Here is a 15,000-nt window from a genome sequence, read left to right on the forward strand (position 1 = left end):
TATAGTTGTTGGTACCAAAATTTGTACAGTCATTCTCGGAAGTGTGTAGCCTCATATGGCTATTCAAATCAAGACGTCCATTGAAACTCATCCCACAAACGTGGCATGTGAAAGTTTTCTCTCCTACATGCACAGCCATATGTTGCTCCAGGTAAGCTAAAGATGGAAAAGTTGATGTGCATAATTCACATGCTATTGTAGCACATACTGCATGAGAATTTGACTGTGCTTTTTTGGCCAAAGAGGTATTATCATTTTGATTTGGCAGATTATGGTCTTTTTGAGTTTCAACAGAGTTATTTGACATGGATGAAGCTTGAACAGTGTTAGTTTCAACAGGTATTGAATAGTTGCCTTTATAGAGATCTTTACACTCATTTGAACCAGTAGCTGCTTCAAAGTTACTGACATCAAAGGTAACTGATGAGGTAGACTGCAATTCAAGAGGAACATCAGCGTCATGGGCCCTTTTCGCATGGATTATCATATATTTGCGTTCTTCAAATCCTGAGTTGCAATGTGGGCATATGTGGGGCTTCGGTTTATGAAGCATTTTTTTGTGTTTGTTTAAAGCACTACGACTTGAAAAGTTTCTTTCACATATTTCACACACAGGCTTGATGCCATCTGTTGCATGAGATGCTTGGTGGGCCTTCAACTTGCTCTCTGTCTGGCACACCTTGCCACAGACTTCACAGGTAAAGGGCTTGACTCCAACATGTAATTTCATATGTGTATCTAGCTGCTCACTTGTGCTGAACTTCTCTCCACAACTGACCACTGTACATGTGAAGTGAAGAGACTTTGTTCTGTGTTTTTTGGTATCCCTGATGTCTGAGGCAGAAGAGGGTCTTTTCTGAGACAGTGAGGTAATAGCCATTAAACCATTGGCTGAGGGTGAGAGGTCTCTATCAACAACCCCTCTGTGACTTGTGTCCATGAGCACAGTATGAGGGAGCATGTACTCATCACGAGGAATCATGTTTTGATGAATCTCGTGAGCCATTTGCAAAAACTGGAATATAGCCTGAAACCTTTTTTTTCAAAGTTCTTCCATATGATATAGACTTTACTTCATGTATATGATTTCTCAGTCATACTCCATGAAGCTAACCATCATAAAACCTGTAAGTAAATTTAATTTCAATTTTAATTTTGAGTTTTGAAGTAGCAGCTTACTACAGTTGTAGTTATAATAGTAATAGCATACTAAAATTATAGTTTAATACTACAGAAGTAGTCTGTTACAGCTGCTGTAGGTATAATTGTAGCAAGAACTATAAATTTTTCATAGTGACAATAGTTGGTAACAGTAGTAAAGGAGCAAAAACTGTCCATTATTACAGATACAGCGATAGCATTAGTAATATCAATAGTTGTAATAGTTGTAACTAGAGCTGTGTTCCTAAACAAACCTTAGGTACAGGTACAGGTACAGGTACAGGTACAGATATTAACATCATTAATAACATTACTATCATTATTAGTAAAAGTAGTAATCGTAAAGCAATGCCATTACTAAAAAAGAAGCAATGATAGTAATACTGTAATACAAAATATTATAGTAGTATCACTAGTAATAGTAATTGTCACAGGAAAAGTAATAATATGTATTCTCTCAGTAGTTGCAACATGAATATTTTCAGTAATCATAGAAAATTATTCAAATACAAAATAAACATATAGGATTTACTAGAATGGAAATGCACGAATCCTATTTTTGCTTTACAATCAAGTCATAATAAACTGATAAATAACTTTTGAAGGAAAGTTTCACATAAGTTACTGTTACTGTTACATACCTCAAATGATGCATGTATATGTTTTAATCTTGCAGGCAGCATTATGAGATAAATCTGAAATATTTATATCATATCATTATTATAAACTGCAAATCAAAAATAGTGGTAGAGAATATACATTAAAGACTATATTTACAAAGACAATAGACAATGTTACCCAAATATCATTAAATTAAAACCAAAGAATCTTGTATCTTGTTAATTTTTTGATGAGTGAAAAGATTTTCAAATGATGGAAATTATCTGTAAAACATGATGCATCTGAAATGTGATGTACTGTAGAATACAAATGTAAGAATATATATACAATTTTATGACTTTGAGTTCAAAAATAATCAAAATAACCTTTTTTTTTTTTTTTTTTTTTTTGGGGGGGGGGATTTTTTCCACTTTAATCACTAGACCTAATAGCATTCCAAAGATAATGGAAAATATATCCATAAATCTCCAATCTAATTCACAAGCCAATGCATCATGCAGCAAAAATAGTTGACTGTTTTGACTGTGGGGGGATGCTGGAATGTGAAAGAATTCTCGTTTTTACCTCTTGCACTCCTAGAAAAGTTTACATGTTATTAGGTAGAGATTCAGCATCTGTCTTTCATAGATTATGACATAAGTTCCATATATGCTAATATTAGCATAGGTAAATGTGTAGGAGTCACCTGCATTGGCTTTCAATTTGAGAACTTTCTCTTGCAATTACGTTAGCTTTGGTTCAATCACATTCCACTTGAATCACTATTATTCTGTTCAACAGCTTTGTAGATTAAGATGCCGAGTGCTGATCTAGTCTGAGCTCATGTAATAATTATGACTCCAATGATTTCTAACTACACAGGAGGGAGTGAGCTATAGAATATATTGGTCAAGGTTGTGTCATTCAACATGTGTCCATCTTATCATCATTTATATATATCATTAAAACTTGAAATATATTGTGCTCTGTAAAGAAAGGCATAAAATCATTTATGAGAATTGAAGTGTATAGCGATCATCATGGCCTCTGCACTACAAGCTCAGGTAACGACCCACAAACTTCCTCCATATAAACTTGCATTAGCAAGAGCATAGACTTAACAATAAATTGCCAAGAAGGATTACAAGCTTTACTGGAAAGAAATGAATCAATAAAGTATATTTTTTTCAAAATTGTTGTTTGTATAATGATAATGGTAAAAATCATTTCATCTTCCAAAATGCAGATTTTATTATCATAGATATCAAGAACCAAATGAAGAAGCTATTTCACTACATAAACAAAGGCACAACATTTTTTCTAAATACTTTGTGTACTTTCCACTAATTAATATCACTGCAACAATAAAAGTGTCAGGGAGTATATGGAGTTTAAATTTCTTCAAAGCCTTTAGTTAAACTTGAAGTAAGTTGATAATCATAAATAAAATGGTAAATTATATGTATTTTTAAAAATATAAACTGCTTTCAGTCTTTAAAGACTCACTGAGCATTATCGCCCTTACTAATTTCACTTTATACAAAAACAAAAGGCAAAAGCAAAACACCAAGTTACCCTTGTAATTCTGAAAGGAAATACAAGAATATAAGGACTCAACACAGTTCATTTACCAACACAAGTATTCGTCATAGCACGATATTATTGCCAAATATCAAATAGCATCCACAGTATAACAAATATTCTGGTAAATCTATCATGTTAATTACCAAAAACTTTAAAAGTACATACATTCTTTGTTAGTTTTGTAAGTAAAATTTGAGCGACGAGGTTCATAAGCGAAGATCCTTGTTACTTTCAACGAACACCTCTTAACGACATTGATCTTTGTCGTGTTCGTTATGGAGGAAATGTCTCATATTCTTTGCTATACATTTTACTGTAGCCATGCGTTCTCTCTTTTTTCTGGGGTAGTGTGTTATTAGGACGTTCATGCTCACGTGAACTTACGCGGCCTGTGTTTATGGATATAATGTTAAGAAATAAAAACATCATAACGAGGATGAGTTAGCGAATATTCTCATCCGGAACGTAAACATTACGCATTCATTAGTAAAAATAGCATGACGCCAATCGCGGAGAATCCCTTATTTCTAAAGCTGCAGACTTTAACAGCAAATAAAATAACATTACATCAGAGTTTTTCTATAGTAATTTAATTAAAGGGTTGAAGTTGATACATAGTAAAAAGGTAAACATTAGTTTGAAATCGAATGTGACACCGGGTACTACCTCTTTACTGGTACTGTGCATGGAAAGGCGTGCTTTATTAGTTGTTTTCTATGTGTAGACAATTGAATAAGTATTTTATAATTCCTGTACAGTTTATAGAATGATATGTTGCGTAACTTATTTATCATTCTTAAAAATCGGGAGAAATTGGGGACTATTTTGTATGAAGTTCAATTTTTGGATAAGTAGATAGTACACATTGTTCATACTTACAAAGAAAGGAATACTCAAAAAACAATGCTTATCTCTAAAGGAGCTTTCCTCTTGAATCATAATACCAACAGTGAACGTAGACAATGCTATTACACATGTAATGTGAAATTGTAGTTATGTAATGCATACAAGTACCAGTATATGGTGTAATATAAAATAGCACAGAGATGCACAAAAATCCAGATAAAAGGCTGATTTGTATAAAGTATGAGATATATAGTTCAGGATCTTTTTCAATTATTTAGGCCGTTTTTTGTTTTTGTTTTTTTCATATCAACTGGAGATTAGTTAATAGAAGGCTTACAATCCAAAGTCCAACATGATAGTGGTAGTTACAGTGGCTTCTGCATTGTTGCTCTGGTAAATGCCAACAAACTGCACATATACTGGCAAGATAGAGTATGGGCTGGTTCTTTGAGGATAATGTACCCAAGGTTATGTAACTTGTTTTTTGTCCAAAAATATTTAGTCACGAGTATTTAGCTTTTCCCAGAGTAGGGGTAGTAAGGCATTTCTTGCACATCCATTTATCGTTTCTTGTGTTTTAGGAAACTTTGGGAATCCATCTTGATAATGGGTGGGTTTAAACATATAAGACTACATTAAATTTTCAGTTTATGCCAATCAAATGAAAATCGTAATTACTGGTTACAAACTTCAAAATATCCAGAAAATGAGAGCAATAGACAGTGGTATAGGATGGCGTACTAATTCTACTAGGCCTATGTTTACAGCTACTCATTGCTAACCTCATCCGTTATTGGTTTAAGCATCAAACCAACCAATCTTTATGAGTTTAAATAGTAAATGAAATTAAAAAACTAATTAATTTTAAAACATTTCTTAACTCATGTAGCATTTGTATTTTTTTGTTTTGAATAATTACTTTTTATCATCATGAGCTTGACTATCCTAGGCCTGCATTTCAGTTGACAAGGAACATTGCCAAACTCTCTCCAACTAAAACATAATTGTTGGAGGTTTGTTGCATTTACCATTGTTGCAGGCCATAGTAATATTTCTTTCTTTTATAACTTCTTTATTTTTAGTTAGTAATAGGTATGTCATAGAAGGAAAATGTGTAAGAATTCATCATTTTATTGATTCCATATATTGTTTATCTTATTCTATGAATGTCTGAAATAAGCCATATATGTAGCTGTGTGTGTGTGTGTGTGTGTGTGTGTGTGTGTGTGTGTGTGTGTGTGTGTGTGTGTGTGTGTGTGTGTGTGTGTGTGTGTGTGTGTGTGTGTGTGTGTGTGTGTGTGTGTATGTGGGTGTGTGTGTGTGTGTGTGTGTGTGTGTGTGTGTGTGTGTGTATGTGTGTGTGTGTGTGTGTGTGTGTGTGTGTGTGTGTGTGTGTGTGTGTGTGTGTGTGTGTGTGTGTTTTTGTTTGTTTGTTTTACAGGTGCATAGTCATCTGTATCTAACTTTTATTTGGATGAATGAAGAAGCACTTTTCCACTTAAATGTTCTCTTTTCTTTTAGTTGTCAGAAATGTCTACATTACGGGGTTGGCGATATGGCTTGTTCCTTGGAGGACTTGTAGGATTCATCGGTGCAGCACTTTATCCTATCATCATATACCCAATGATGCATGTAGATGACTACAGTAAGACTACTTTTATATGTACATCTATATATACTTGAAAGCATGTGTAGATGTAATACAATAACATAATGAAATGATCAAGCAATTAATGCCTTCAGATATATGTAATATACTAAGCAAATAGATAGATAGAAGTTATTAAAAGCTGTTCCTTTGCTTATATGAGTATCAAATGATGAATTTGGTTTAAACCACATAGGTATCATAAGGAAAAAGTAACGAATATAATAATGCTTATGATAATAATGATGAAACTAATTCTGCTTTCGCATAATCTGTTTTTAGTAATAAAGGGAAACAATCTTATTTTCAGAAAAGATCCAAGCAGAAAATCGCAAAGGTGTTAATCAGGAGGAAATTCAACCAGGAAGTAAGTGTAAAAATCTTTGTTATGGATTGTACTGTTATTCAGCAACTCTTCATTTTCATATATATGAAGTTTGTGAAGTATTGAATTCCAAATATTTCATCAACCAGATATGTATGGTCTCCTCCACCTTCAGGTTTAGCATTCAGTATTGCCAATACATGAACTTCTAATTTCAACTTTAGTATCCAAAATGCATCCCAGTTTGAGTAGGAGGCATGTTCTTAATACGTTAAAACTGGTGGTTCACTCACCTTATCATTATACTACATTATCCTCATGGTTTAAAACAGTTTTAGTTGTATGACTGTAAAAGGTCTCTAGATCTAATAACAGTGCCTTTTCTGAATGAAAGTAAGAATTTATGTTGTGAGAACTGCATTTTTTAAATCATATTTTTAGTATTATATGTAGACTGAATAGATACATCACTGCTCTACAAATAATTTCTCTTTCAGATATGAAGGTGTGGTCAGATCCATTTGACAGAAAAAAATGATGCCAGTACAAGTAACATGTAGTCATAGGAATGAAAATATAATTCATTAATTGTAAATTCTTACTATATAAATAAATCTTTTCTTATACGTGAGTTTTTCTACCTCTATGACATGGAAAATTATGTTTTTAATTTTATTTGCTTTTAAATGGAAATTAATTCAACAATCTCACCTTTTCTCAATTTTTTTTTACGTAATGTCAATGACGCTTAAATTTCCAGATTACAATAAACTGCCCCCCCCACCCCCAAACCTTGGTTAGTGTTGTTGTGGGGGGCTCAGGAGATAGAGACTGGGGCCTAATATAGTGGATCACCCCTACCTTGGAGCTCAGCCCTCACTTTGACTAATTTTGCATGGCCTTTCCTTTTCTGTCTCTTTTTCATCCCCTTCTGTCCACTTCCTAAGGTGTGAGAGCCATGCTAGTATTAGTATCTGTAGCTCTGACCACTTATACTAATACTCCCTCAATGTCTACTGACAACCTATCCTTTTTGAACCACTCACCCAGGTCATTTCTCAGTCTTCAAAAGGTACAGTTTCCTCTCCATCTACTGCACTATCTTCTTTGACTACTCCATCTCCCCTCATTACTCCTCTTCATATTTATTGTCCTCCTCCCCACAATACTACTTCAGTAGTGCTTCCATCTCTGCAAACCTTTTGAGTATTCTCTTCGGGCCAAGTGGGACCAATTCTTTGTGATTCCCACTACAGCCCCTTACTCTGATAATACCCTCCTTTTTCAACAATGTCTCCAAAAACAAGCAGGCAAAGTTTCCTTTTGCAGTCGTTCTGATTGTTCACACCTTGTCACAGTTACACGAGTCCCAAGCTTGTCCACAATCTACCCTGATTGAATTCACTGACAAACATATTCCTAACGAACCTCGCTCCTCTCTTAATACTCATACCAGAACTGTTTCCGTCTCCCCAACTGAATATCCTATCTACAACAAGAACTGGTTTGACTATAAAAACAACCTACTAGCCTGCCTTGTTGATTATGATCCAATGGCAGTACAGTGCTATACTATTCCCCCGAGAGGACAGCGTAAGTCAAGAGTAGCTTCCATAGACATGACCTCCTCCATGAAGTTTATATTGATGGAGTGGCCTTCCCCGTCATAACCCCTTCCTCGTCATAGTAAGAAACTTTGGCATTTGGTCACCCAGCCAAATTCTGTCACTCAAAAGCCCACAGCCCTCTATGAATCCAACCTGGTCATGACCATTTACATTGTCCTACTCAGTCACGTACATGTGCCAATTGTGGTGGCTCCCATAATGAATTTTATAGGAGCTGCCCTGCTTAATAAGCTCGAATGTGAGGCAGTAGTTCTCAGATTTAAACTAGGCCTTACTCCAGAGGCCAGACAGGAAGCAAGGCGACCAAGTTTTTCTCTCTTTACCTATTCCAAAACAGTCCTTTGCTATGCTCCCCTCCCATCTCAAGGTGTCTCTGCATCTCCCCCATTATCTCTTCCCTCGACACCAAAGCATCCTACCTCTACTCCCTCTCTCCCCCAGTCATATTTCTTTTCCAGTCTAAATCCAGATATTCCCATCTCTACCACTTCTCCGATACCTAACCCTCCTCCTCACTTTACCTGTCTCACCATACAACCTAAATATTCTCCATCTTCACCTACCAAATCCTCTCGTACACCCTCCTTCTCTGTTCCTCAAATGTCTATCCTCCTCATGAGTACCTCTGTTTTTCAGTCCTTTTCACCCAACTCTCCTTGAGAAACTCAAAAACAACCAAAACTTTCTAAACAAGACCCAAGGGAACACTCCATTCCCTCATCCACTCTCTAATCCTTCAGTTCCTTCGTCCCTCTATCCATCCTCCTCCTCAAGTCCCCCCTCCTCCCCTTTCCTCTCACACTCTCCCAACATATCCCATCCTCTCTACTTTTCCCACCTGAATGCTCACATGAATCTCTTCTGTCACAACTGTGTCCTCCAGACCCCTCCCCTCCTGACACTTCCTAATACTTTACCACCTTCCCCAGTCCCTGTTTTGCATACCCCGGATTCTTCTCCTACCTCTCCAACAGCCATCTCTGTTTTCCTTGAATAATATCCCTTTTTCTTCCCCAACACAGATACTGTAATTCACTTAATCGCCCTACCCTTTCATTTTTTTTTACTAGTTTCTGCTATACTTCATTTTCTCCTCTCTTCCCTTGTCATTACCATTCGGTAACTCTATCTAACCTTTGACATCTAACACATCTTACTCAAATCATAGTGATATATGACCTTTGATGTCTTGCACATTTTTGTTTCAACCATTAACCATTAACACTGGCTAACTGCACAGGCACGGGCAAGGTCATATAGCATTACGTAAGAGTATTACATTGTCAATTTAGGCTATAACACCATTACAATCTGTGCTATATCATTTAAAAAGAACAATGAAAGTCTTCTATCTACTCATCTAACAAGTCAGCATACAGCTTGGGTGTGGGAAGGCATTGTTACATTTGTTATGTGGTCATGTGATACTACATACCAAATTTAGGATACAATAAAGTATATCTTCCAAGACATCAGATGATATGAAATATGTAGTTCTTCATACCTCATGCTAGGTGGTCTTACAGGCTATAGTACAAGACACTTGAGATAATGTACCAAGCGTTGGCTTATATTCTTCATTACATAATTTACAGTATTTCTTCAATATCATAAACTGTACTGACCTGCCAATGCAATCTATACCCAAGCCTGAGTCTTGTGGGCACAATATCACATTATCTTGTTCTTGTTTCTTATATACCATTGTAGAATACATCTTGAGTAAACTGGTTATAGGCCGTTGAAAATTAATCAACTCAGTCAAGTCTTCTTTGAATGAAGTTTTAAGGATGTGCGAAATCCTAGCAAGAGGTACTCAAAGATCTATATCCACACATTGCTTGTCACATGCTGAATTTCCTAGGCTGTCAGCATGATCATCCTAGAGATTCCAACATGCAATGGTATCCAAACAAAGCATATACCATGGCCTCATTCTTTTGTATGATGCATGTTTATCCCAATGTCATTTGCAATATTGTATGCTCCATTGTCTAGTGTGTTCAAAGCACTCTGAGAATCGCAGAAATGACCCCTAGTCCTCGAGCATCCTGCTGTACTCCCAGACTGCAAAGATCCGTAAGTAAAGCATTTATATGCATTGGGCATAGTTTCAAGATGTTCACTGATACTTGCTAGGTCCAGACAAACATTGACAGCCTGATGCTAAGAAACAGCCTGTATATACCTACTGACCTTAATACCACAGCACAGAATTCTTACCCAGGGCATATGCATCATTCTCAAACTCAGCTATGCTGACATTCAGGGGAATGAGCTAGGTGTTAGATCAGCAAAGCTTTATGATGGACAGTCCATCAGTGAGATGACCATTCAATCAAGCGAGAAATTCCCTTTTACCTAGATGGTATGGACCTCTGGTACTTTAAGCAATTATATCAAGAGATTTTTCACCAGTTGGCACAATGCATGGTAGACTGTAAACACCATTAGCTTTGCTGAATGCCATTTCTGACATTGCTGCAGGCTAAACACCATTTTATTACACTACCTCTAGGAATGTGAGTATATACGTGACCATAGTTGGTGAATAGGTTATACCTCAATTGCACCATAGAAGCTCAAAAGCCAAGAAGCCACATGAGCCAACTGGAAGTAGCTAAAACAGTCTATAGAATTTGTATAAGATCTGAGCGATGTTTTTTTTTACACACCTAACTACTTGAACTGGGCGGCCCTAGAACACCAAAACAAAACATATTTTTTATGGTGATGGTAGTATTTGCATCATCATCGAGTATTTTATTAAATTGAGTTCTTTTCTGGTATTAACAAATATAATAAAGGACATGATCATTACTCCATTACTCCTGCCCTTTTGTGTTCTGCATACAATTATGATATGCTCTTTGCTCTTTAGAGCATCCTGGTGGTGGCCTATTTCTGCTAATGCTTAAGATATGCAGTAGTGAGGTGTTTTGTTGATTCCAAGTTCAGGTGGAGTAGCAAAGTAACATCTTTCAGCATAGCTATCAATGGCACAGCTATGTAGCATGCAAGTAACGTACTGTCAAGGAAAATTCTGACATGAAAAAAACAGTGCATTATAAATTCAGTAAGTAGTCTTTGTCATTATTTGAAAATGGGAATCAAGAGGAAAGCTGCCAAAAGCATTTGCTCAGCAGTTAAAAACTCCATTAGTATCACACCAAATTATGATGTAACATTTATCATGTAACAACACTAGATATTTGCTACACAATGTGGCATGTAAGCTATTTGGTATGAGATTCATGTCAAACAAATTACAAATAGAATAACAAAGGGAACAACAAGAAAAACACAAATGTGCCGGACCTTTTTGCTGTACTGCTTCTCCAGGTTAGGTTAGGTCATTTTTTCTCTCTTATGATGTTCTTTTACTGTAATGCTTCTAGCTTAAAAATCTTCCTAGCTAATAACCCTTGTAAAAATTGTTTGAAAAGAAAGCTATATGCATAAATGGTATACTACGAAGGCTGTTTGAAGAACCTTGATGTTAAGTTACTTTTATGTCAAAAGTCAAATTCCCAGAATAGTGCATTGCAAATAACTAGAAAAAATGAGAAACACATTATGAATGTTACTTTCATGGAAATGTTTACTTTCTATAAAAAATGTTTTTGCAAATGGCAATCAAGTATAAATGAAGTCATTTTATAAAATATATTATTTAGATCACTAGTCAGTTTTGAAAAAGTTTTGTATAAGATATGATGCATGTAACCATTTGGGTAAATTAAGGTTTAATGAAAAAATATATATTTCTCATGGTTTATTTCATGATACATAATTGTTTACACTATATTTGGTAGAAAATGTGAAGTGACGAGCGACATTGACCTTCAATCAGTAAGGCGCAAAGTCCCTTGTCGCAACACAAATTACAAGTGAGATGAGAGGTTCTGGTTGCCTGACACATTACCCCCAAATTGGGCAATTTACTATTTAACAGAATTATGACAACAAAATACTGTGAGTCCTGAGCATCTACTGCTTGCAAAAAAGTGAAAAATAACCAGAACTGTCTTATAACACTTGTAATCTGCCCTCAGGAAGAGTTGCTTAGCATTACTTTTCTTAAACACTCTACAGTCACCAAATAACAACATAAGCAAACCTAGCTTTGAAAATTACCATAAGCATCCATCCTTTATAGTTACATGAGACATTAAATTCAGTTCCTGGAGTTCACATCTTGTTCACTGCAGATGTAATTTACTCATCCTTAGGTCGAATCAAAACACTATACCATGAATACTCTACAAGTCTGACAAGTATGAACTACCATTGAAACATTCATCTGTATCTTACGATATCACTTCTATGCCTTCACAATAGGGATGACATAAATAACTGGGCAAGTATATGGTCCCTTACATCAGTAAGGGCAAAACATAACCTATAACTCCACAACTCCTGGTAAATTGTTGTGCTGTCAAAATTCCTAACTTCAATGAGTGCAATCCCCTGGTTTTGTGATGTGGAGAAAGCCTTACAACAAGCATCCTCCTCATACAGTAGAACTTGCATGCACAAGATCACAATACAATTTTTTTTCTAAGCTGATATAAATTCATCTTTTATCTGATTCTCGCACAAATTATCTTCCTTTAGGCAGATTTATATATTTAAAGCCCATGGTAACACAGGCTAACACAATTTCACAAAAGTATACGAGAAACAGACAGAAACTTCAAATGTTCAGAACTTAGCACTGTTATATCCAAAGCCCTTGCATCCATTTTGTGTCAGTGGATCTTGATGGTGAAATATTTATAAATAAGTATCATTTATAAATATGTTATAATTCATATTCTTTGTAGAAAAAGAATATGGAAACATATCTGCTGTCTCTATTCACATATCTGATGTGAGGAATCAGACACACAGTTCTAGTTCTAAACATATGCAACTTCTAACAGAATCAAGCAACACAGCTTTCAGAGTACACAGAGAATGTTTAAATGTTTATAATGTTTATACCGGAGTGTCAACAGTAAACAACTTGCAGACTAAATTTGCATCATATTTTGTCACAAAGCTAAATTCCCTATTTAAAACACAGGATAAGTTAGCCTTAGAGAACAAAGTGCTATGATTACAACTTGTCTTCTTGTTAAACTGGCAAACAGCAAACATTGATTAACTAATGAAGACACTTCATCACTTTATTAGTTAATTTCATGCTACTTTCCAAATGTTCAACAGTGATGTTTACCATGATAACTTGGTTATATAATGTCAATGTGGTACAATTCATGCAGTGGTAATACTTGAAGTTCTCCTACCCGCTACAGTATAATTAAACATCTAGCAATCCCAGTGTTTAAGTATCAATAACCTTTAATGCGTGGTTACATTGACATTACTATAAAAGGAAACAATGGCTGTGTAATTCTAATCTACAGAGAGAGACAAAACTACTGGGTAGGGGGACATCTCATATATGAGCCAATTCTGCTTTTCACTTCTAGCATGTTAAATATCTAAAAAAAATTAGTGCATTTCTTTCTCTACAAATGGAATACTCATCTTTGAAGTTTCAACAATAATTATATGTAAAAACCATACACTAGACTAAGTTTTTTCTCTTGCCTACATGATGTTCAGTACACAAGAACTTGCTTTATATTCCTGCAGAAAAGAACGTCAAGACAAGATCAGAATCACTGAAACTTTTTTCAGTGATGCCCCATACTTAATCTGGACAAGTTTATCCCCCTAAAAAATTGTCAGATATAGACATGGAACAAGAACAGTGATCCTGATCTTATACGGGCTTTTCATTACTTGAGTCAGTCTGTGGATATCGGTTACAGATACACACAAATCTGAAAACTATATTCCTTTAGAAGTTAATAGATTACACTAATAATGACTCAGAATAATAAACTACATGATAAAAATTGGACTCACTTCTTTATCACAACACAAAAGAGTTTATCACAGATTCTCTTTGTGTCAGCTAATTTCTCTTCATAAAAAATTGGTGACTCACTCTCCTGGTATTGTCATTTAGGAGCATTTGCTGTGTCCCCCTCCCATTAGCACCCGTCCTCCCTGGTTGAGTAACAACAAGCACTGTCTACTATGAAGCTTAATCACACATATCCTATATGTATAGAAATGGTACAAAGAAATTAATAACAGATAGACAATACTTAACATACATACAAAAATTGTCATTGATGGAATTAAAATCCAAGAAAGGTGCTTTGAATGTCTTGCATGTATGCCTATATTGCCTAATACTGAGTTTTCAACATGAATTAATCCTACCTAAAAGCAGTAGAAAAAAGCATTTGTTTATCTACTCAAGAGTTTGAGCATTATATACTTTTGGGGAATTTCCTCATCTGATCTTTATATTTTTTGTGGTTAAATAGTACATATGCATAGATAGAAAGCATGACCTCTCTAGTTCTGGTGGTATTACACCTTGATATTATCATTACTAATGAAATGCAAATCAATAATGTAAAGTCTGCTTAGTTGAGGACAGGCAAAGATTATACTGGCAACATTTACTGGGGACTACATGGTCAACACTTGAGCTTATGTGACATGTTGGCATATTCTGGAGCCTTCACTGATCTTCTGGTTGAAAGTGGACAGTGAAGTAAGCACAGAGTGTTAATTGCCTTTTTCCTTTCTTTCATGTACTGGAAAGGATGAAGTGTGCTTCCTCTCCATCCATCATCAGAGGCTTTATCACCCATCAACACTCTTGCAACTTCAAGCTTTTCTGCATGTCCACTTTGATCGACTCAATGAATAACCACCAAAACATTACCAGAAGATAGATAATGGCTATTGTCAGATACAGGAGAAATCTGCCAATAATGATATAGGAGTATGACTTTGCACTGACTTAAAATCTATCATTATATATTCACTTTCACACAATTCTAACACTATAAAGAAGCAATGCACACATACTTACACATCAACATTTTGTCTTAGAGTCATAAGAAATGTTTACAATGGAAATATCTTTAAGTAGAAACTGATTACTTGACAATGAGAATTTGTCAATTGTTCCTAAGATAAATGAATTCAATATACAAATAAAATATGACCTAGCGAGATGCCTTACAATACATTGGATATTTGGATAATGTGACTTTCCCACCAATTTTGTCTTAAGTTTTAAATGCTGATAAATGTTTCTTTTTCCATCAGTACAAGATCTGCCACATTAAGAC

At 35.3% G+C, this 15,000-nt stretch overlaps 3 protein-coding genes across 3 annotated transcripts in view; 1 reads left to right on the forward strand and 2 right to left on the reverse strand.

Moving 5' to 3' along the window:
• LOC113829311 (gastrula zinc finger protein XlCGF26.1-like) overlaps positions 1-3,846 on the reverse strand; it is a 4,970-nt gene extending 1,124 nt beyond the window's left edge. The window contains exons 1-3 of the mRNA XM_070121057.1: positions 3,511-3,846; positions 1,803-1,856; positions 1-1,125 (exon numbers count right to left, since the gene is read on the reverse strand). The exon at positions 1-1,125 is cut by the window's left edge and continues 1,124 nt beyond it. Coding sequence (XP_069977158.1) covers positions 1-1,006 — 1,006 coding nt within the window. The 5' untranslated portion in view covers positions 1,007-1,125; positions 1,803-1,856; positions 3,511-3,846. The remainder of the gene's footprint in view (positions 1,126-1,802; positions 1,857-3,510) is intronic.
• Positions 3,847-4,610: 764 nt separating this feature from the next.
• Positions 4,611-6,788, forward strand: LOC113829310 (small integral membrane protein 20). Its single transcript, XM_027382454.2, has 4 exons — positions 4,611-4,658; positions 5,713-5,836; positions 6,150-6,206; positions 6,662-6,788. Exons 1-4 carry the CDS (start codon positions 4,626-4,628, stop codon positions 6,700-6,702), a joined length of 255 nt encoding a protein of 84 aa, XP_027238255.1. The 5' UTR covers positions 4,611-4,625; the 3' UTR covers positions 6,703-6,788.
• A 4,766-nt stretch (positions 6,789-11,554) lies between these two features.
• Dscam1 (Down syndrome cell adhesion molecule 1) overlaps positions 11,555-15,000 on the reverse strand; it is a 194,844-nt gene continuing 191,398 nt past the window's right edge. The window contains exon 46 of the mRNA XM_070121435.1: positions 11,555-15,000. This exon is cut by the window's right edge and continues 1,349 nt beyond it. The gene's annotated coding sequence lies outside the window, so the exon portion shown is untranslated.

Source organism: Penaeus vannamei, chromosome 4, assembly GCF_042767895.1.
Source record: "Penaeus vannamei isolate JL-2024 chromosome 4, ASM4276789v1, whole genome shotgun sequence".
Lineage (NCBI taxonomy): Eukaryota > Metazoa > Arthropoda > Malacostraca > Decapoda > Penaeidae > Penaeus > Penaeus vannamei.